Source organism: Magnolia sinica, chromosome 13 (genome assembly GCF_029962835.1).
Source record: "Magnolia sinica isolate HGM2019 chromosome 13, MsV1, whole genome shotgun sequence".
Classification (NCBI taxonomy): domain Eukaryota; kingdom Viridiplantae; phylum Streptophyta; class Magnoliopsida; order Magnoliales; family Magnoliaceae; genus Magnolia; species Magnolia sinica.
In genome coordinates this window covers 48,902,520-48,920,210 of record NC_080585.1, presented here as the reverse complement: position 1 = coordinate 48,920,210, position 17,691 = coordinate 48,902,520, and the positions used below count along the sequence as shown (strand labels likewise).

Here is a 17,691-nt window from a genome sequence, read left to right as displayed (position 1 = left end):
GCTGGCCAATAGGGCAACCATCAACCAACAATAAGTCGATTATGGATCGACCGCGTCTGACTAAGAGTTAGACGAATAGTAGAGAAAGAGAGTCGATCGGTGCCCGAGAACGTCGACGCTCCAGGGTTGGCCAATGGTTTGCTGAGCCACTTTTTCTCGGCTAGAGGCTTATCATCAGATCTCACCCTAAGCCAAGCCAAGAATCGCTCAAGAGCCGGCCCGTATTAAAAATCTTCCTCCGAGATCTTCGGAAGATAATCTCCAATCCCAAGAATCCAAGGAATCGAGGATCTCGGGATCGTCTAAGATATTGATCTATCCTATTTACGGAAGATCCCAAAGTTACACGGGATCGCTTCTCCTTTATAAGTAAGAAACACCTAATGGTGAAAGGTACACACACATTCTTACCCCTAAGCTATTATCATACTCTTAGACCCAGAATCCAAGTTTGACTTAGGCATCGGAGGGTCCCCTGAATAAGTCAGGGTCTCCTTTGTCCTCTTCTTATGTAGGTGTCCAAGTAGCGGAAAGGGGGTGAGCAAAAAATAGCATCAACATGTTCCATGAGTACCCCAAGACATATAACACGGTGGATGTCATTCATCTATCAGGGCCCAAAATTTGCTCTAATTGATTACAAGAATCATCTGAAGGACATCTGTAAGCTATGATCAGATGATCAGGATCATCTAATTCAAACTCAGATTGAGTAGTGTTGCACACAGCACCAATCTGGATCATCTAATTCAAACTCAAATTGAGTAATGTTGCATTGGAGCACCGATGTTGGTATCATGTGCTATTAGGAAAGCTATGTGGCCCATGATGTATGAGTATTTATTTATGTTGTACTTATACTTTTCTAGCCCATTTAAAGGCATCAATCCAAAAATAATGGAGAACTAAATCTCTGGTGAACTACAGCACAAGAAAAGGTGGTGATTGAACGCCACCATTAACTTTTTGGGGGCTATCAAAGCTTTGTATCAAGTTGATATGTGTGTTTACCCTGGTCCAAATTTGTGTAAATAAAAAGCTTTGAATACAAACCAAGCCACCTTGCTCGGTTTAGCCGATTTAGGTCAGCTTGGTTCGGCTCGAACAACTTGTGCGAGTTAGGCCGAGCTAGAAATTTCAACTCGTTTCAAAATTGGATTAAGGCCAAGCTATATGCTAGCCCGATTTGGTTTAGCTCGAACTTTGGCTTAGTTCAGATGAGCCGAGTTTGAATGTGTGTGTGTGTGTGTGTGTGTGTGTGTGTGTGTGTGTGTGTGTGTGTATTGGATTAAGGCCAAGCTATATGCTAGCCCGATTTGGTTTACCTCGAACTTTGGCTTAGTTCAGATAAGCCGAGTTTGAATGTGTGTGTGTGTGTGTGTGTGTGTGTGTGTGTGTGTGTGTGGGAAATGGTACTATGAGGTTAATTGACCTCATGTGAACTTCCCATGACGTCGAGCTATGTGGGCCCCATCGTGATGTGTGTCGAACATCTATCCTGTGCATTTGATGGGTCCCCTTTAGGTTATGGGATATCCCAAAAATCTATACAGAATTCAAGTGAGCCATACCACCTAAAACCATGTGAAGACATGCCTAAAATTTATCATAGTACTTGGTGGGGCCAACCTTAGTTTTGGATGCGGCTGAAACTTTGTACAACCCCTCATCCAAGTGGAACACAAACAATGGATGGTTTGGATTTGTGAAAAAAAAAAAAATCTTGGTAGAGTCAACAAATGATTATGAATGTTTTAATGGGAGGATAACTCCTCTAAACTGTTATATGTGGTGTGGCCCTCGTAGATTGACTTAATTTTTTAAGCATGTGGCCTGCCATGGAATGGTACATCTGACTAGTGGGGTAGATGTTTGACACACATCATGATGGGGCCTGTTGATATAAAAAACCTGAAACATCTCCTCCTGTGTCGCCACCTGCACAAGAAAGGTGTAAGGGGACCTTGGATAGAGCCGAGGAACCTCCGATGCTTAAGTCAACGACTGGACAGGAAGAAAGGTCCTATTGGGGTATTTTTCTGCGTACCTTTTATCTTGGAGATGTCCTCCTTTTATAGGAATGGGAGGTCCCGTCGTGCAGAGATTTTATTCCGAATATCTCGGAAATTTAATTTGGTTGCAATTTGTTTACGAATGCTTCCCGATCCCGAGATTTTCGGGGTCGGAAATCCTTTTACAAGATTTTCGGGATGGCATTTATGCTTACACCGTCTCTTCCTTACTCGACTCAGCTCTATCCAACTCTAGAAAGAGATGAGTCTCGACTGACTGCAAGGGTTAAGGTTTTTTGCCTTCTGTCGGGCGAAATAGAGTCGGTCCGTAACCGATACCCCTTTTCGCTTCGAGAGCCGACAATACAACCGATCTATTATGGATCGGTTTTGTGATCGATCAGGTGCCTTATAACCTTGGGACTTTAATTGTTGTCGTTTAGACGTTGTTGGCTCATTATCCGAGACAATTTTATACGTCTTATATATTTGGCCTATGGTTCTTGACTCTTTAAATCTCGATCGGGATTCATTCCCTGCAATCCAAGCTAAGTCTCTCCTTTAGGCTTCGCCTTATCTCAGTTTGACTTGTTGCCTCGGAATCTTGAGCGGTACTAGCAAAGTTAGTCCATTTCATAACCGGGCCTCTGGACTTGTCATATTTTTTCCCAACAGGGCCCACATAGCTCGACCTCATGAGAAGTTCCCATGAGGTGGACCTCATAGTACCGTGTGTATGTGTGTGTGTGTGTATATATATATATATATATAAAACTTTTAAGTTTGCAGCTGTGATTCTCTCTTCCTTTAATCATTTTGCATACAATTATAAAATCAAACCAATCAAATGAGCTACACACGATCCGATCCACCTAGTTGGAAACTGGCTAGAACTTGAATAGGATTTGTGCTAGACTATGCAAAATAGAGTTTTGCTAATTCCAGGCCGACTTGCGAGACATCCAAGCCGTAGATCAGATCGGGTGTATCCACCGCACAGATGGCCTGCCTCAATCAGGTCCGCCACAAATACGTACAGAACTTGGACTGAGTTTTTTACCGTCCATTTTTCATGCATATTTCTGATGATAGCTAACAGAGTTGCATGGAAACACTGGATCCTGATCAATGTTGCCGTATGCTCAGATCTGGGCCACACACACGTGGCCCCCACATGCTTAATAACTTTGATCACGAAGTGGACCCCACGTGGAGAACAGATTTTCAAAAGAACTGACCAACAAACCACTTGCATAAAACAATTACATTGATTGAAACGAGGGCCACTCCAATCACTGGAACAGCCTACATTTCACAGATACTATATGGGCTTGCCTGATGAACGGCCTTGATCTTGAGCACGTTGCAATGCGACACGTGTGAAGCGGTGTATGTGTACATGAAAAAAAAATTGTTCGGTGCATCCACCATACACCGGAAGAAGTTTTACTTATTTTTAAAAGAAAAATTACATCAGAATCCAACAGAAATAACGGAAATAAAAGGAAATGCAGATGAGATCATTCATATCCAAAACAGATCCAACCGTTGCATTCAATTCAAATTCAAGCCGTTGGTTGCTGGCCTCGCATGCTGAATGACAAACCATAGATCTTCCATTTTAACCGTCCGATCATCTCCATCAGAATCCAACAGAAATAACTGAAACAGAAGGACACAGAGATGCTCATGTCCCAAACAGATCCAGCCGTTGAATTCAATTCAAATTCAAGCCGTCGATCGCTGTCCCCACATGCTGAATGACAAACCCATAGATCTTTCTTTTCAACCGTTCGATCAGCTCCATAAAGCCCGCCTCCCCCACCCTCTCCAACCACTCATTCACTCGCTTCAGCTGTGACAGGACCACCGCAACTTGTCCGCTCTCCCGGACGGAATACTCCCCCAGCACCTGGAATCCGGCATCCAACGCACCGTCGACGAACTGCAGGAACCAGGCCTGCATTTCCCGTCGCAGGCTCTTCGCGAGCTCAACCGTCTCTCCCACTCCATACCCTCTGACCCATGTGGAGGAATCTGGTGACAATGCAGGTGGGACCGAGGCTGGGGCCTTGGTGGGCTTCTTTGCAGGTGTTGTGAGGGATGGCCTCTTGGAAACGCTCGTCCGTGGAGGTGAGGCAATGGGCTTTTCTGAATTCAGGACTTTTGTTGGAGTTTCAGTTCGGTGGGTTAGGAGGGAGACGGCTTCAAGATCAGTAGCCAGTGCAGCTTCGATCCATAGAGAGACTGATTTGGACCGCTCAAGGGAAGCAGAGTTGTAATGGTCTCGATCGGCATTGGAGGTGCGGCGTACTGCAAGAGATTCGATAATTGATGATGATTTCATTACATCTTCGTAGAGTGACAGGAATCGATCGATGACAGGCAGTGGATATCTGGCCTTGGATGAAGAAGAACAGAGATCCGAGAACATGCTGATACAACATTTAAGGAAAAATAAAAAATAAAAAATAAAAATCAATTAACCAGGCTATCGCTAAAAACCGTTCATAAGGTGGGCCGCCCATTTGCATGAGGAAATATACAATTGATTAGGGACCCACCTTTTGGTGATCAAGATCATTGAGACAATAGGCCCATCGTGCACAGGAGATGGTCGTCCGACAATCTATCGAATGGATGTTCCAAACCATCTGACTGTCCGTTTGCTGGACATCGATCGAGTGGCTAAAATTCCAGAATGGGGGACCCACTAGATGAACAAAACAGCACTATCCAAAAAGAGATGACTGTCCATTTGATGGACATTGATCAAGTGGCTAAAATTCCAGAATGGGGGGCCCACCAGATGAACAAAACAGTACTATCCAAAAAGAGAACCTTACTAATAAAACTAAAAAACAACTGATTTTATGCAAATGGAAAAAGATATTTACTACCTTAGATTCCTCACAACAGATTCAGTAGCAGAGGCTTCTTCAAGTGCCTCAGCAGCAGCTGTAGAAGCAAGCATTCTCCTTTGTAGAGCTTCCTGCAGAATAATCATCCAAGTAAAAAACTTGCATGAGCAAAGTTCAAAAGGATTCAAAAGAAATAGAACAGAGCTCTCATTACTACCTTTCCAAGCCTTGCCAGGTTAGGCGGGATGCCATCTAATGGGAAACTACCATCTGTCCACTTCCGTTCATGAACAGTGATTTTTGGGGTTGTGCGGACTGGCTTCTCCGGTACAGGGAGACATTCGATCTTATCACCAGACCTTGGTTTCTCATTGGTGGAGACGTCCTCTGGATTGGTTTGGCCCCCATTGGCATCACTCATTCGCCTTGACATAGCTACCTGCAGGTTACAATTGAGGCAACATGTAACTAGAAATCCACCATAAAAAATGTTGGGGGACTGCAGAAGCACACAGAGATGAATCTAGTAATCCAATCGCACAATCCAAACACAATCACATGGACTCTGAATTTAACGTGAAAAAACTCTTTCAAGAAAAAACCGCAACACAAAGTGTCAGATAATCACTATGAAAGCTGGAAACCCTAGGAACGAATTTGAAAGCTTCTGAGATTAACCCTAATCCCAATTACACCCATAGTTAAAACCTCTATAAGAATCACAATTGGAATAGGAAAGAACTCCGCAAGAAATCCTGCAAAATTTCCGCCACTTACGCAATTCTGCATATTTCCTGCACGACAGTTCGATGGACTTTGATGGCATCGACTAAACCGTTGATGGCATCGAACTAATGCCAAAACATTCCAATGACCAAACATGAAAATTCCATATTTTTCCGATGGCATCGATCACCCTTCGATGGTATCGAACAGGGCACCCAAAGTGTCCAGAGAGTAAACATATAAATTCAGGATTTTCTTGATGGCATCGAGCCGACTTCAATGGCATCAAAGTCTGCTCGATGGCATCAAACCTGTCATCGACGCTGTTGAATTACATATTTAAGACATCAATCAACAAAAAAGTTAGATGCTAGCACGCATTTGAAGATACAAGTGCAATCCATCAAGTAGTGGGACATGGTGCAGATGCCCTTGCCCAAAAATCAGGGAAATTCAGTTCATTCATCAGCTGGGCCAAAGCATACAAAACAAATGGATGGCTGGAAAAAAAACTTATTTTAGCAGTAAATTTGTTGCTGGCCCATCAAAATGCGAGCATACGTTAGAAGATTCAAGTCAGTCCATCAAGTGGGGCAGACAAACTAGATCCCCTTGACCAAAATCAGGGCGATTCAGTTCACTTACCAGGTGGACCAAAAAACATAAAAAACAACTGGATGACTGTAAACCTTGTTCATACACTGGCCCACCTGATGAATTGATCTAGAATACAAGATCCATACAATGTCTCCCACCCAATGTACCAGTTTGGCATATGTCACTGCGTGTAGATTGACGGCGAACACTCTTATCCAATGGTAATAAGTAAGCCCATAGTTGCATCCATGTGGGCCCAGAAATGAATTTTTACCAGATTAAGGTGAGAAGAAGAATCCACATCAGACTAGCTCTGATCTGCATCCTAACTTGGTGTTCCTTTTTGTTTATTTGATAACCAAGATCAGAGGAAAATTCAAAGAATAAAATTACAAGCAGTTGATGTTTGGGCATCCTCATGACAGTAATCAACCATATAAAAGATTTGATATTGAAAAGGAGAGACAGAGATCTTAAAAATCAAAATGGCCATCTTAGAGGCAAGGACTCTACAGAATTAGAAGGCAAATTCCACTGTCCATGACAGAAATCAAATGCAAGTGTTTTCTTTTCAAATTAGATTAGTTAGAATTGGGGTTGCAAGAGTGGCAACAGATTTGGGTGTGGGAGCGGGGATGCGTCCATTTCAAAATGTTAGCAAGTATAAATGGCTAGGAAGCTCCGATTAGAAGGATCTTTCACTAAGGTCTAAACTCTAAAAATGAAGGTTTCCATGCATTCAAACATACTCTCAAAGTTGCTCTTTTTGTATCCAAATGACATTGAATCCTCTACAACACCTGTTGTAGGAAACACCTATAGCACCTCAGCTCCCAGCTCCATCAGGGCCCCACCATGTTGACTGTATATAGACTAAAAATCAGCTTGACGGGCCGTGATTCAAAATAGGTTAGGAGGGAGGGCCACACCATGTCAAACATGTGAAATCGTGAGTAAAACCTTTAAAGGTTTTCATGAGTAAAACCTTTAAATGCACACAATGCAGCCCACATGAGTTTTGGGTCAGGTTGATTTTTCGAGTGTCCCCATCCCATTGTCTCCTATGGTGCATCTCAGCTTAGTTTGTAAATCAGGCTGATTTTAAGCCCATTGAGTTTGCACCTGATGGAAAGAGTGGATGTCCCACACACAACACTGTGGACCCCTTAGATCAGTGGTGTTGAAGGCACTGCTACAGTTGTTGTAGAGGATTCCAATCTGTGTCCGAAGACCCATCAGATTTGAATGTCCCCAAATCTTACTTAGAGTGAAAGATAAATAAGATTGCAGTTGCCGTCTCAAGTAGGCTTCTTTTGTGTGCTCAAGTGAATTGAATTGCAAATGGTCACCTTAATCAAGAGGAAATTTTCAAAACAATATTTGCAATAATAACGATGTTGCTTCTAATCATTCACAATGAGGAAGTAGCCTTCAAATTGTATGTGTATGCTTTATGAATGCTAAGAAATGATAATTCACACGTTCTTCATTGTTTGGAAAATTGTCTAATTAGCCAAATAAGTTCAAATGATAATGATGTTGCTTTTAATCATTCACAATGAGGAAGTAGCCTTCAAATTGCATTTGTGTATGCTTTATGAATGCTAAGAAATGATAATTCATTTGTTCTTCGTTGTTCGGAAAATTGTCTAATTAGCCAAACAAGTTCGAAGGGTTTTTAACATATAAACTCCTATCATTTGGTCCATTGCCAAATGATAGTGGATGTCCCACTATCTTTTCCACTTATCAAGCGTATTTTTAAAATTCCAAAAAAAAAAAAAAAAAGTGTTTATACCCATTTACTCTCTTCTAAAGTTTTTAACTAACTCATCTTCTAAAGAAACCGCAAAAATTGCCCATACCTTCTTCTCATCTCTCGCTTTGGAGAGGGACGTCACACTTGATTTTTTTGGGGCCCACCGTTATGTATATTTGAAATCCACTCCAATTATTAGATGTGTAATCTCATGTTAGGGCCAAGGCTAAAAAATCAGGCTGACCTGTTATTCATGTAGGCCACACCAAAGGAAGCAATTGGGAAAGAGGCATCCACCCTTGAATTTACATGGCCCACCATGATGATTATATGAAATCTACTCCAACTGGCACACCAAAATTTAGGCATATGGCCCAAAAATCAGGCCCATAAGTGATTTAGGTGGGCTGCAACAAGAAAAACAGTTTGGAGGGTGAGTGTTATCCTTTACACTGTTTCCAATCGTGTGTCCACTTGAATCACAGATGGGTTTGATATTTGGGATTTGGGCCTAATTGGAGTGTCGTATCTAGTGATGAGTGTGGATTTCTCATAAACATTACAATGAGACGTGATCAATGTGAATCATGTCTTGTGTAAATTTTAGCTTCTTTTTTTCTTTTTTTAAATTCCCCTACCATTGCAACCTAATGGGTTGGGTAGGGCCAGGCTTCATGGTCCAAGCCGGTCCGATTAAGAAGCGGGCTTGAATTTTAAATCCAGGCCTAGTCCTTAGGCCTGATACTGTAGGCCAAATTTAGCCTAAGTGGGCCAAGCCTGTAAACCCAACAGGCCAGCCTAGCCCATTAACAACACTACTTTCAGTCATTGTTTTATCGCTCAAGGTCAAATTATGAGATTTTATACCATATCTAATAAAGAGAGGGGTTTATATGGAAATAGTAATAAGGGAGGGTTTTTATCCTAACGGACCAAAAATATGGATTTATATGTCGAAAATCCTATTATCAAATGTCTACCACAAAAATCAAATAAACAAAGATAATCAATTTCCAATCCCATAACACAACCCAGATTTTAAACCATGGTTTGACATATCATCTAATAACCAATATGTATAAGTGCCAATTGATACAAGCCAATCACACTAAGAACATCATGAATTTCCCATTAAATGCACGATTTTATGGCTTGGACTCTGTCCTAAGTCAAGTCATGCAAGACAGGGTGATGGGCAACTCGGCCTAATTGACCTTTTTTTTCATAAAAGCTTTTGGTCCATTCCATAGAACCCCTCCCTTATTCACCATCATCATCGTGGTCATCTAAGCCTTATTCAGCTAAATAAATCCTATTTTGACATTCTATTCTATGACCATATCCTTGGTTAAACCATAGGCTGATCAAGTCTTTTCTACCTCCCCTATGTCCTTTTGGGCCTTTCTCTTGCTCTTTTATAGCCTTCAATTTGAATCAACTCACTCCTCCTGACAAGCAGCTTGGTCACCCTTGCACATCTGAACCATCCATCGTCTTATTGCTTTTGGTCCATTCCATAAGAACCCCTCCCTTATTCACCATCGTCGTCATCGTCATCTAAGCCTTATACAGCTAAATGAATCCTATTATGCCATTCTACTCTATCAAGGACCATATCTAAACCATAGGTTGATCAAGTATGTTCTTACTACCTCCCCCATGTCCTTTTGGGCCTTTCTCTCACCCTTTTATAGCCTTCAATTTGAATCAACTCACTCTTGATCAGGAGTGTTACTCGGTCTCCCTTGCACATGTCTGAACCATCCATCGTCTTATTTCCTATTTGTGTTGTACCCAAGTTCTGTTGAATGCAATCATTTCTAATTTTATCCTTCCTCATATTGTCCATGATATCGTCTAACAGAAAAATGACCTGTAACAGTCCTGTAACGATATTGAACTGATTTTTATTATTTTTTTTAAAGATTGTAATGGCCGTTATGGCCCATATCATAATAGCCTTACGACCACCATTACTATTACGGAACACCTTGGACTTGCCACTCATCCATCTCAACATCCTCATTTTAGCTACCCTCATCTTATGAACATGTTGTTCTTGAACTATCCAACATTATTTCCCATAAAGTATGGCTGGTTTTATAGTCAACTGATAAAATTTCCCTTAAGCTTTGTTGGTACATAAAGATCACAAAAAAGTCCAAAGTTACATCTCCACTTTTTCCACCCAACTTGAATTTTGTGAGTAACAACCTTCTTAATCTCTTCACTCTTATGAATTATCCACACAATTCGTAAAAAACAGTCATTTTGGGGTACCTTCTTAATTAGCAATCTTAAGTAATTCCTCATTTTGATATATAAACTCTTTTTTTTTTGTCCATTAGTATAAAACTGTCGCTTATTTACTATTCCAAAATAAATCCCTATTTTCTCCGGGTATAGTTAAAAAGCCCCCCAATATGATTTTGATTGACATAACACTGATGGAAAGGATGGTGGCAAGGCTAACTGTGCCCTTTTGCTTAACAAACTCAGGGCATTGGGGTCATTTGATATAACGTTTGATCACACACATTTCTCACAACTAAACGACATACATGGACCCCATCTATCACTAATGGGTCATACCCACATTGGTTAGATGATCCTAAGCATCTAAATGGAGGTAGACCTAATATCAAGACCATTCAATATGCGCATTTTCACATGCCTTTTTTCTTTTCTTTTCTTTTCTTTCTTTTTTTTTTTTTCTACACACACTCACGCCTTAGTGGGATTTCACCACCTATAGATACTCAACCCTTGACCGGGTGTTGAAAATCCTAAGAGTCTACCACCGGAGCAAGAGTAAGGATCCAAATTAAGAGAAATGAGTACATAGAAATGTTCATTAATGTGTTTCAATGCAGTTTGTGGATATTGGCGAATGTTTAGGACTGAAGCTTGTGTGTATTGTCTTGTGCATATTGGGTTTTGGTCATATATGATACAACACCAACATGCTCATTTTTATCCTTGTTTTTAACTTCAATTAATCAGATAAATATCCAGACTTGATCTCGTCTTTACAACAAGACCCAATAAAAAAAATCAATTCATTCTTTTGCAATTTTATGTATAAATTCTAAATATTTAAACCAATGCAACAAACAAGGTATTCGGTAATGGTAAGGGTAGCCATAATGGCTACCACCATTACCTTTACAATACGGGTTGTAACGGCTATTACGGCCCCCGTAATGGCCATTACGGTCTCTTTTGTATTAAAAGAAAAAAACCCAAAAAACATATATTTACCCCATAACGTTGTAAAAGATATTTGAAAAACTTATATTGTCCTGTAACAAACCATTACAGGACTGTTATGGCCTTTCCAGGAAGTGTAACAGGCCATTAATGGTGGCGACATATTATTTTTTACATAACAGCTGTCACAGCCGTTACGGCCCTGTAACAGCCTTTCCGGCACACAATGGCGACAAATATTACCAAGATTCTAAAAACCTCATGGATAATATTACCAAAAAAAGCACACTAAGCATTATTACTGCGAGATTTTTAAAATATTGACAGATTTTTAAAATGTCACCTTTTTCCGCGATACTATTGCCATTTAAGGAATTTGTTATATAAATATATATACTTAAAATTTGAATTTATTTGGTGATTTAGAGTAAATATTTTTAAATAAAATTTCAGCAATAATTTCCCAATAATATCCCAGGAAAAACCTCAAATTTTGAAAATTTCCCAAGAAATTGCCTAGAATGGGATCTCTCACTATGATTTGAACCTAAGAATATGATTGAACACCAAACAACCATCACCCATGAATTCAATAAAATCAAAAACATTCGAAGCAGGATTAAATAATCAATTAGAAAAAAAAAAAAAACTGATCATTTTCATGTAATATACCCATACCTGTGTCCTCAAAATTGCTTGCAAATCCGGTTTGGTTTTCGAAACCAACTTCTCCTTCTGCTCAGCTGAGGCCCCCATGGATGCTGCAGCTGGGTCTTCCCAGCTCTTCCGAATTGGCTTTGTGGACCCCACCAATGCATCCGAAACCTTGGAAATCCCTGCAGCCATCGCTGCCATCTTTTTCTTACCAGCTGAATCAGCGACGGCAGCAGCAATTACTGGTGAGACCTTCAATCCTCCTGAAAGTCTCCTCCCAGGCGAAAGCGAGCCCCTCCGCCCACTCGGCGATGCTTGCTTCCGCCCAATTGGGGAAGGCTGCCGGTACCTGGACGGCACAACAATTGCCGGCTCCCTCGACGATCGACGGTTCTCATCCTTTGCGGCAACCAAGCTCGGCACCTCACATTTTGATGGAACTGGTGATGAAGGCCGTGACCCTGATTTCCTCGCAGGTGCCGGTGAGTTCTCCCGCTCTGCTGCAGGCCCCAAATTCCTCTTCCCAGTTGACAACGACCGTCGTTCTTTCACACCAGCTGGCGATGAGAACCGTCGCTTCTCTGATGGCTTCTCCGGTGGCGCCAGCCCCTTCTTCTCATCAGAATTCTCAGCAGCAGGTACATTCTCTTTTGGGGCAAGGACCGGGCGGGACCCGCCATTGTCGAATTTCGGATCCTCTTCAGATTTCTTGTTGCTGTAGATGTAGGCCGAGACAGGATCCAGCGAGCGGTCAGGATCAGAGACAGGTTGGATTACAAACCCGCGCTTGGATGGTGAGATACGGGCGATCAACGGATCGGGCGTGCCGATGAAAGGGTGGCGGCCTGCAATCGGGCGGAGGCCAGAGGCGCGTGGAAGTGGAGGAGAATCGAAGAAGAGGCGGTCGACATAGACGAACTGACCCAGCTGGAGGCGGTTGGCAAGGATAAGATCGTTGTCACGCTCAGAGAGGGAGACGTAGGTGGAGTGAGCAGAGTCGGAGAGTTGAACGTAGAAGCCATGGTTGGGCCAGAGATCGGGGCCTGCCAGAGCCGGGACGATGCTGACTATCTGGAGGAGGACCGAACGATGCTCTCCGGCGACCTTGGTGTCGGAATTCATGGACTGGAGGAGCTTGAGGAGGATACCTGGGTTGAGACTCGCCATTGAATCGGTTTTGAATCGGTCCGAGTTGACCAGGTAAATGCTACCTCTCTTTTTCTCTTCGTATGAATCGCCCGAGTCGACTCGGGAGGTTAAGAGAGTTTCTTTTCTCTTCTTCTCTGGGAAGAAGATGAGATGAGCGAAAGCAGTGGAAAGGGAGAGAGAGGGGTTATAGAAAGTGACGCGGCAGTAACGGCTGCCGTTACGTAACGGTTACTTTTTCAAATTTTCGAAATCCCGCCTTTCTCTTTATGGGTGAGATTTGAATTCTTTCGGTACGGATTGACGGAGAAAGGGGAGCGTGAGGTTGCCGTTATGTTACCGTTATAGGGGGACCACAATCGTCTACCGCAACTGTCTTATGTAGAGCGTGAAACAACCGAGCTCTGTGGGGTCCACCATGTTGTCCGTGTAAAATCCACTCCGTCGATCACGTGAGAACCATTACTTTGACGGCATATACCGAAGATACTTCCGATTAAACTCATGCTTTCCACACCAATTGAAAATTGCAAAGTTGCTTCCAAAACAACCAAGTTCACACGGTGGGACCCGCCTTAGGTTTGAATGGGGAGCCGATTGGGTGCGGCCCTTACCGTGGGCCCTGATGTATGTACTAAATCCAAGCCGTCCATCCATTTTTTAAGATCATTTTATGGAATGGGCCCAAAATTGAGGGAGTTCCAATTCTCCGGTGGACCATACCATAAGAAACAGTCAAGATTGACAATTAATGGGCCACAAAAGTTCTTGATCAAGCTGATATTTGGTTTTTAAAAAAAAAAAAAAATTTTACTTCGTCCAGGTTTTTTAACCTTATTAACATTACCAAAACATTACCTTATTACTTACCAAAACATTACAAGTGACTATAGGAAGCTTTTAATGACAGTGTTCAATCACCATTGTTTCCTGTAATATGGCTTACCTGAGATTTGGTTGTTCTGCATTTTTTGAGTTCATGTTCTAAAATAATATAAAAAATAATAGACGACATGGATATAAAATACATATATCAAGGTGGGCCCCACATAAGGGCCGCGCTGTCTTGGGTGAGGCAAAGGCCTCACCTAATCAGGTCCACGGTTCAAACCCACGCAGCTGGTGTCAAAGCTCTATTGGCCCCACCATAATGTATGTGTTTTATCTATATTTTTCATTCAATTTTTTTTATTTTTTATTTGGCTTATTTCAAGGCATGAGCCTAAAATTGAGGCAAATTCGGAGCTCAAGTGGACCACACTATAGGAAACAGTGGGAAGAATGTTGTCCACCATTGAAACCTTCCTAAAGCCCGCGGTGATGTTTATTTATCATTTAACCTATTCATAAGGTTACACGGACATGAGAATCAGACTTATTTTTGTATCTTCTCTTCATCCTCTCTTTGTCCTAGCTGCAAAGTTGCACCAGATTAACAGGTTTGATAACTCAACTAGTCTAGGTTACAAGAATTCTGCAACTCTAAGATACATGAGGCCCACCGTAATATTTTATCTACTAATTTGATCTGTTTACCTAGCTCATTTTAAGGGCCTGTTTGTTTTTCAAAGAAATGAGAAATACCTGGAAAATAGTAATTATTACAATTTTACTGCGTTTGAAAATTTATGGGAATTTGTGCCGGTGAAATTGGTTCAAAAGATGTAATTTTAATTTTTGAACTGCCAGGTAATGCGAATGATATATCCATTCCGTCAGTCTGTTTTATTACAATATTTTGGAGCATGAGACAAAAAATGAAATAGATCCAACACTCAAGTGGCCCACGCCAAAAGAAACAGTGGGCCTACAAAGATTTTAACGGCAAGTATTAGATTCACTTTTTTGTATGACGTGATCCAATTGAGTAATGGATATGCCTCAATTTTTTACTCATACTATGAATTCAACTGGAATAATGGATGAACGGTGTAGATAAGCGAAATGCATCACAGTGGGACCCACAGATATTTTGTAATATTCTTGATTTTCGTGTCCAAAAGTAAGTAATCATATCAAGTAAGTTGCAAATACAGGAGGGAAATAATTATTACTTTTTTACACTGCATTTACCATTTCACCGAAAACCAAACACGCCCTAAATCACCATAGGAAATTGTGGGGATGAAAACATCTATCATTAAAACTTTCATGGCCTCATGGTAATGTTTATATGCCACCCAACCCTTTTATAAGTGATTCTGGACCAGAAAGAAGAACAAACACAATTATATATTGTGGTTCGGCTACGTGCCTACCCTACGCCCGATGTACATACTCTCTCTTAGAGTATAACGGATTTCACTATTGGAGGTTTTAAATCAGGTTTACTTCAAACCTTTACAGCCTTACACAAACATCCAAGTTTATGTCCTATACAAGAACATGGTCCTAATTCTGAACTTGACAATTTAGACCATATAGGCCAAAGTCCTACCTGACAGTCTGTGCCTTACACAAGAGCAATGATCCTACATAAGCACCCAACACTTTATACCCTACATAAGAGCAAAGGTCCTATATAATAACTTGGACATTTAAGTCATACATAAGAGCTAAGGTCCTACACAAGAACCTACATTTATGCCCTACACAAGAGCAAAGGTCCTACATAAGAACCCAACACATATTCTCTTGCCAGAGGCTTACAAAAGGACTTAAGTTGGTTTTTCCTTCGGCTAACCAACAACATACATCCTACGCAAGAACCATGAATTTAAGTCACACAGGCCAAGGTCCTACTCGAGAACTTACGGTGAGTTTGGGATACAAACTCTTGCACTTCAACCTAAACAAGGAAATAGTACAACAATGGACTCTTACACATAACACTTACTTATCAGATTGAGTCCCTTTTAATGCTCCTCTTAGGTCGCTTGATCTCTGCTCTCACGTGCTTCAATCAGCTTCCCGATGCTCCCTCGATTATGTTGCCACAACTTCACCAAGTCTTCAGCTCCACAATTATCACCTTGCTTGAGATGCTCAAGGTGATAAGAGTGGGTTGAATCTCCTACAACTAATGGGTAGTTGTTTATCCTAGGGGATTCAACTAGATGAGTCTCCTAGAGGACTTAGACAATGATATACCAAGATGCTTAAGTCTAATCTCTAAGAAGCATATCTCCAATGGTGAGGTTGGAATCCTCATTGGAGTTGAAATCTCAAGGGAGATTGCTTGAAACTCATAGAAATAGAAGCATTATGTGAGGAATATGCCTATGGGATCACCTTATCTCTAGTTGCTCCAAAAACTCATCGAAATGCCCAAGAACACAATTGACTTCACGAAGGTCGGTATATATATATATATATATATATATATATATATATATATATATATATATATATATATATATATATATATAAAGGCAAAAAACGGCTTTGTCAATGCCATCGAAAGGTTCCCCGATGCTATCGAACAATCCAAACAAATATGGTATTTTCTCGTTGGACAGATCTAGACTAGTTTCGTTGTCATCGAATTGTCCTTCGATTGCATCAAACATCAAGCTTCGATGCGATCGAATGTGCTTCGATACCAACGAGAAAATCAGGGAAAAATCCACAAACCTTGTTGGACAATCTCTGGATCTCAATCGATGCCTTCGAAACATAAGTTTCGATATCATCGAAGGGACCCCGATGTCATCGAGAATTCCAGAGATAAATCCAGTTTGATTGTTCGATATTTTCTGACTCTTGATCGATGTCATTGAGGAGACTTTGATGCCATCAAAGGGACCTCGATGTCATTGAGAATTTCAGAAGGAAATCTAGTTGGTTGCTAGACATCCTTGACTCTCGATCAATGTCATTTAGCAAGTCTTCGATGCCATCGGAAACTATTTGATGGCAGCTCAATGCCATCAAACATCAATCGAATTCCATTGTTTGGACTTATCTTTTACACAACAGATTTGCACCTCTTGTAACCTTATTTATCATGTTTTTCTTGGTCTCTTAAGGCTAAGGGATGATCAATTGATTATTCCTATTGGGTCGAGATTATCTAAAGGTGAATGGTTATTTTAGGTCAAGAATTAGGGTCACCAAGACATCTCTTTGACATATATGTGCTCCTTGATGTTTCTGCTCGGCTCGTGTCTTCGGTCTTCACTTTCCAAAGGCTCAACCGACTACGAACACAATGGCTCACGTGATTGACAAACAAGGGTGCAAAAATGAGTGCACTATGGGCCTGTTTGGACAGTGGTATTAAGTTGTATTAAATGGGATTGCATTACTAATCCCACTTTGAAATTCAAGATGGCATGTTTGGAAGGAGTGTGAGATGGGATTAAAATTAACTTTCTAGGCTTTGGAAAATGAGTCTTGTGTTGGAAAGTGTAACATGGGATTACTAATCCCACTTATGATGAATTTTTCTTTGCATCCACGTTCAATCCAAATGCAATTTGAAATTAAATCCTAGGATTTATTTTTTAATGGATACATTCCAAACACAGTATTAGAAAACATGGGATAAACCCAGTCCAGGGACAATACCTTACACATGCATTTATTATAACTTTTGCAATTCCATCTATCTTAATCCCACCTAATACAGTTGGCCAAACAGGCCCTAACAGCATGGTCCAAGAACTGAGGGTTTTAGAGGATTCTTGTGAATGCTAGGCTAAGGCAAGTCAAATCCAAGATATACACACCATGATGGCCCACACTCAAACCTATGTTAGCATCCCATCCCTATTAGTCCATGTAG

At 41.1% G+C, this 17,691-nt stretch overlaps 1 protein-coding gene across 1 annotated transcript; it reads right to left on the bottom strand.

The window, feature by feature from the left end:
- Nucleotides 1–3,423: 3,423 nt before the first annotated feature.
- Nucleotides 3,424–13,100, bottom strand: LOC131223744 (uncharacterized). Its single transcript, XM_058219241.1, has 4 exons — nucleotides 11,844–13,100; nucleotides 5,091–5,312; nucleotides 4,913–5,004; nucleotides 3,424–4,447 (listed from the first exon to the last, which is right to left on the bottom strand). The coding sequence occupies exons 1-4, from the start codon at nucleotides 12,984–12,986 to the stop codon at nucleotides 3,730–3,732; spliced, it is 2,175 nt and encodes a 724-aa protein (XP_058075224.1). The 5' UTR covers nucleotides 12,987–13,100; the 3' UTR covers nucleotides 3,424–3,729.
- Between the last annotated feature and the right edge of the window lie 4,591 nt (nucleotides 13,101–17,691).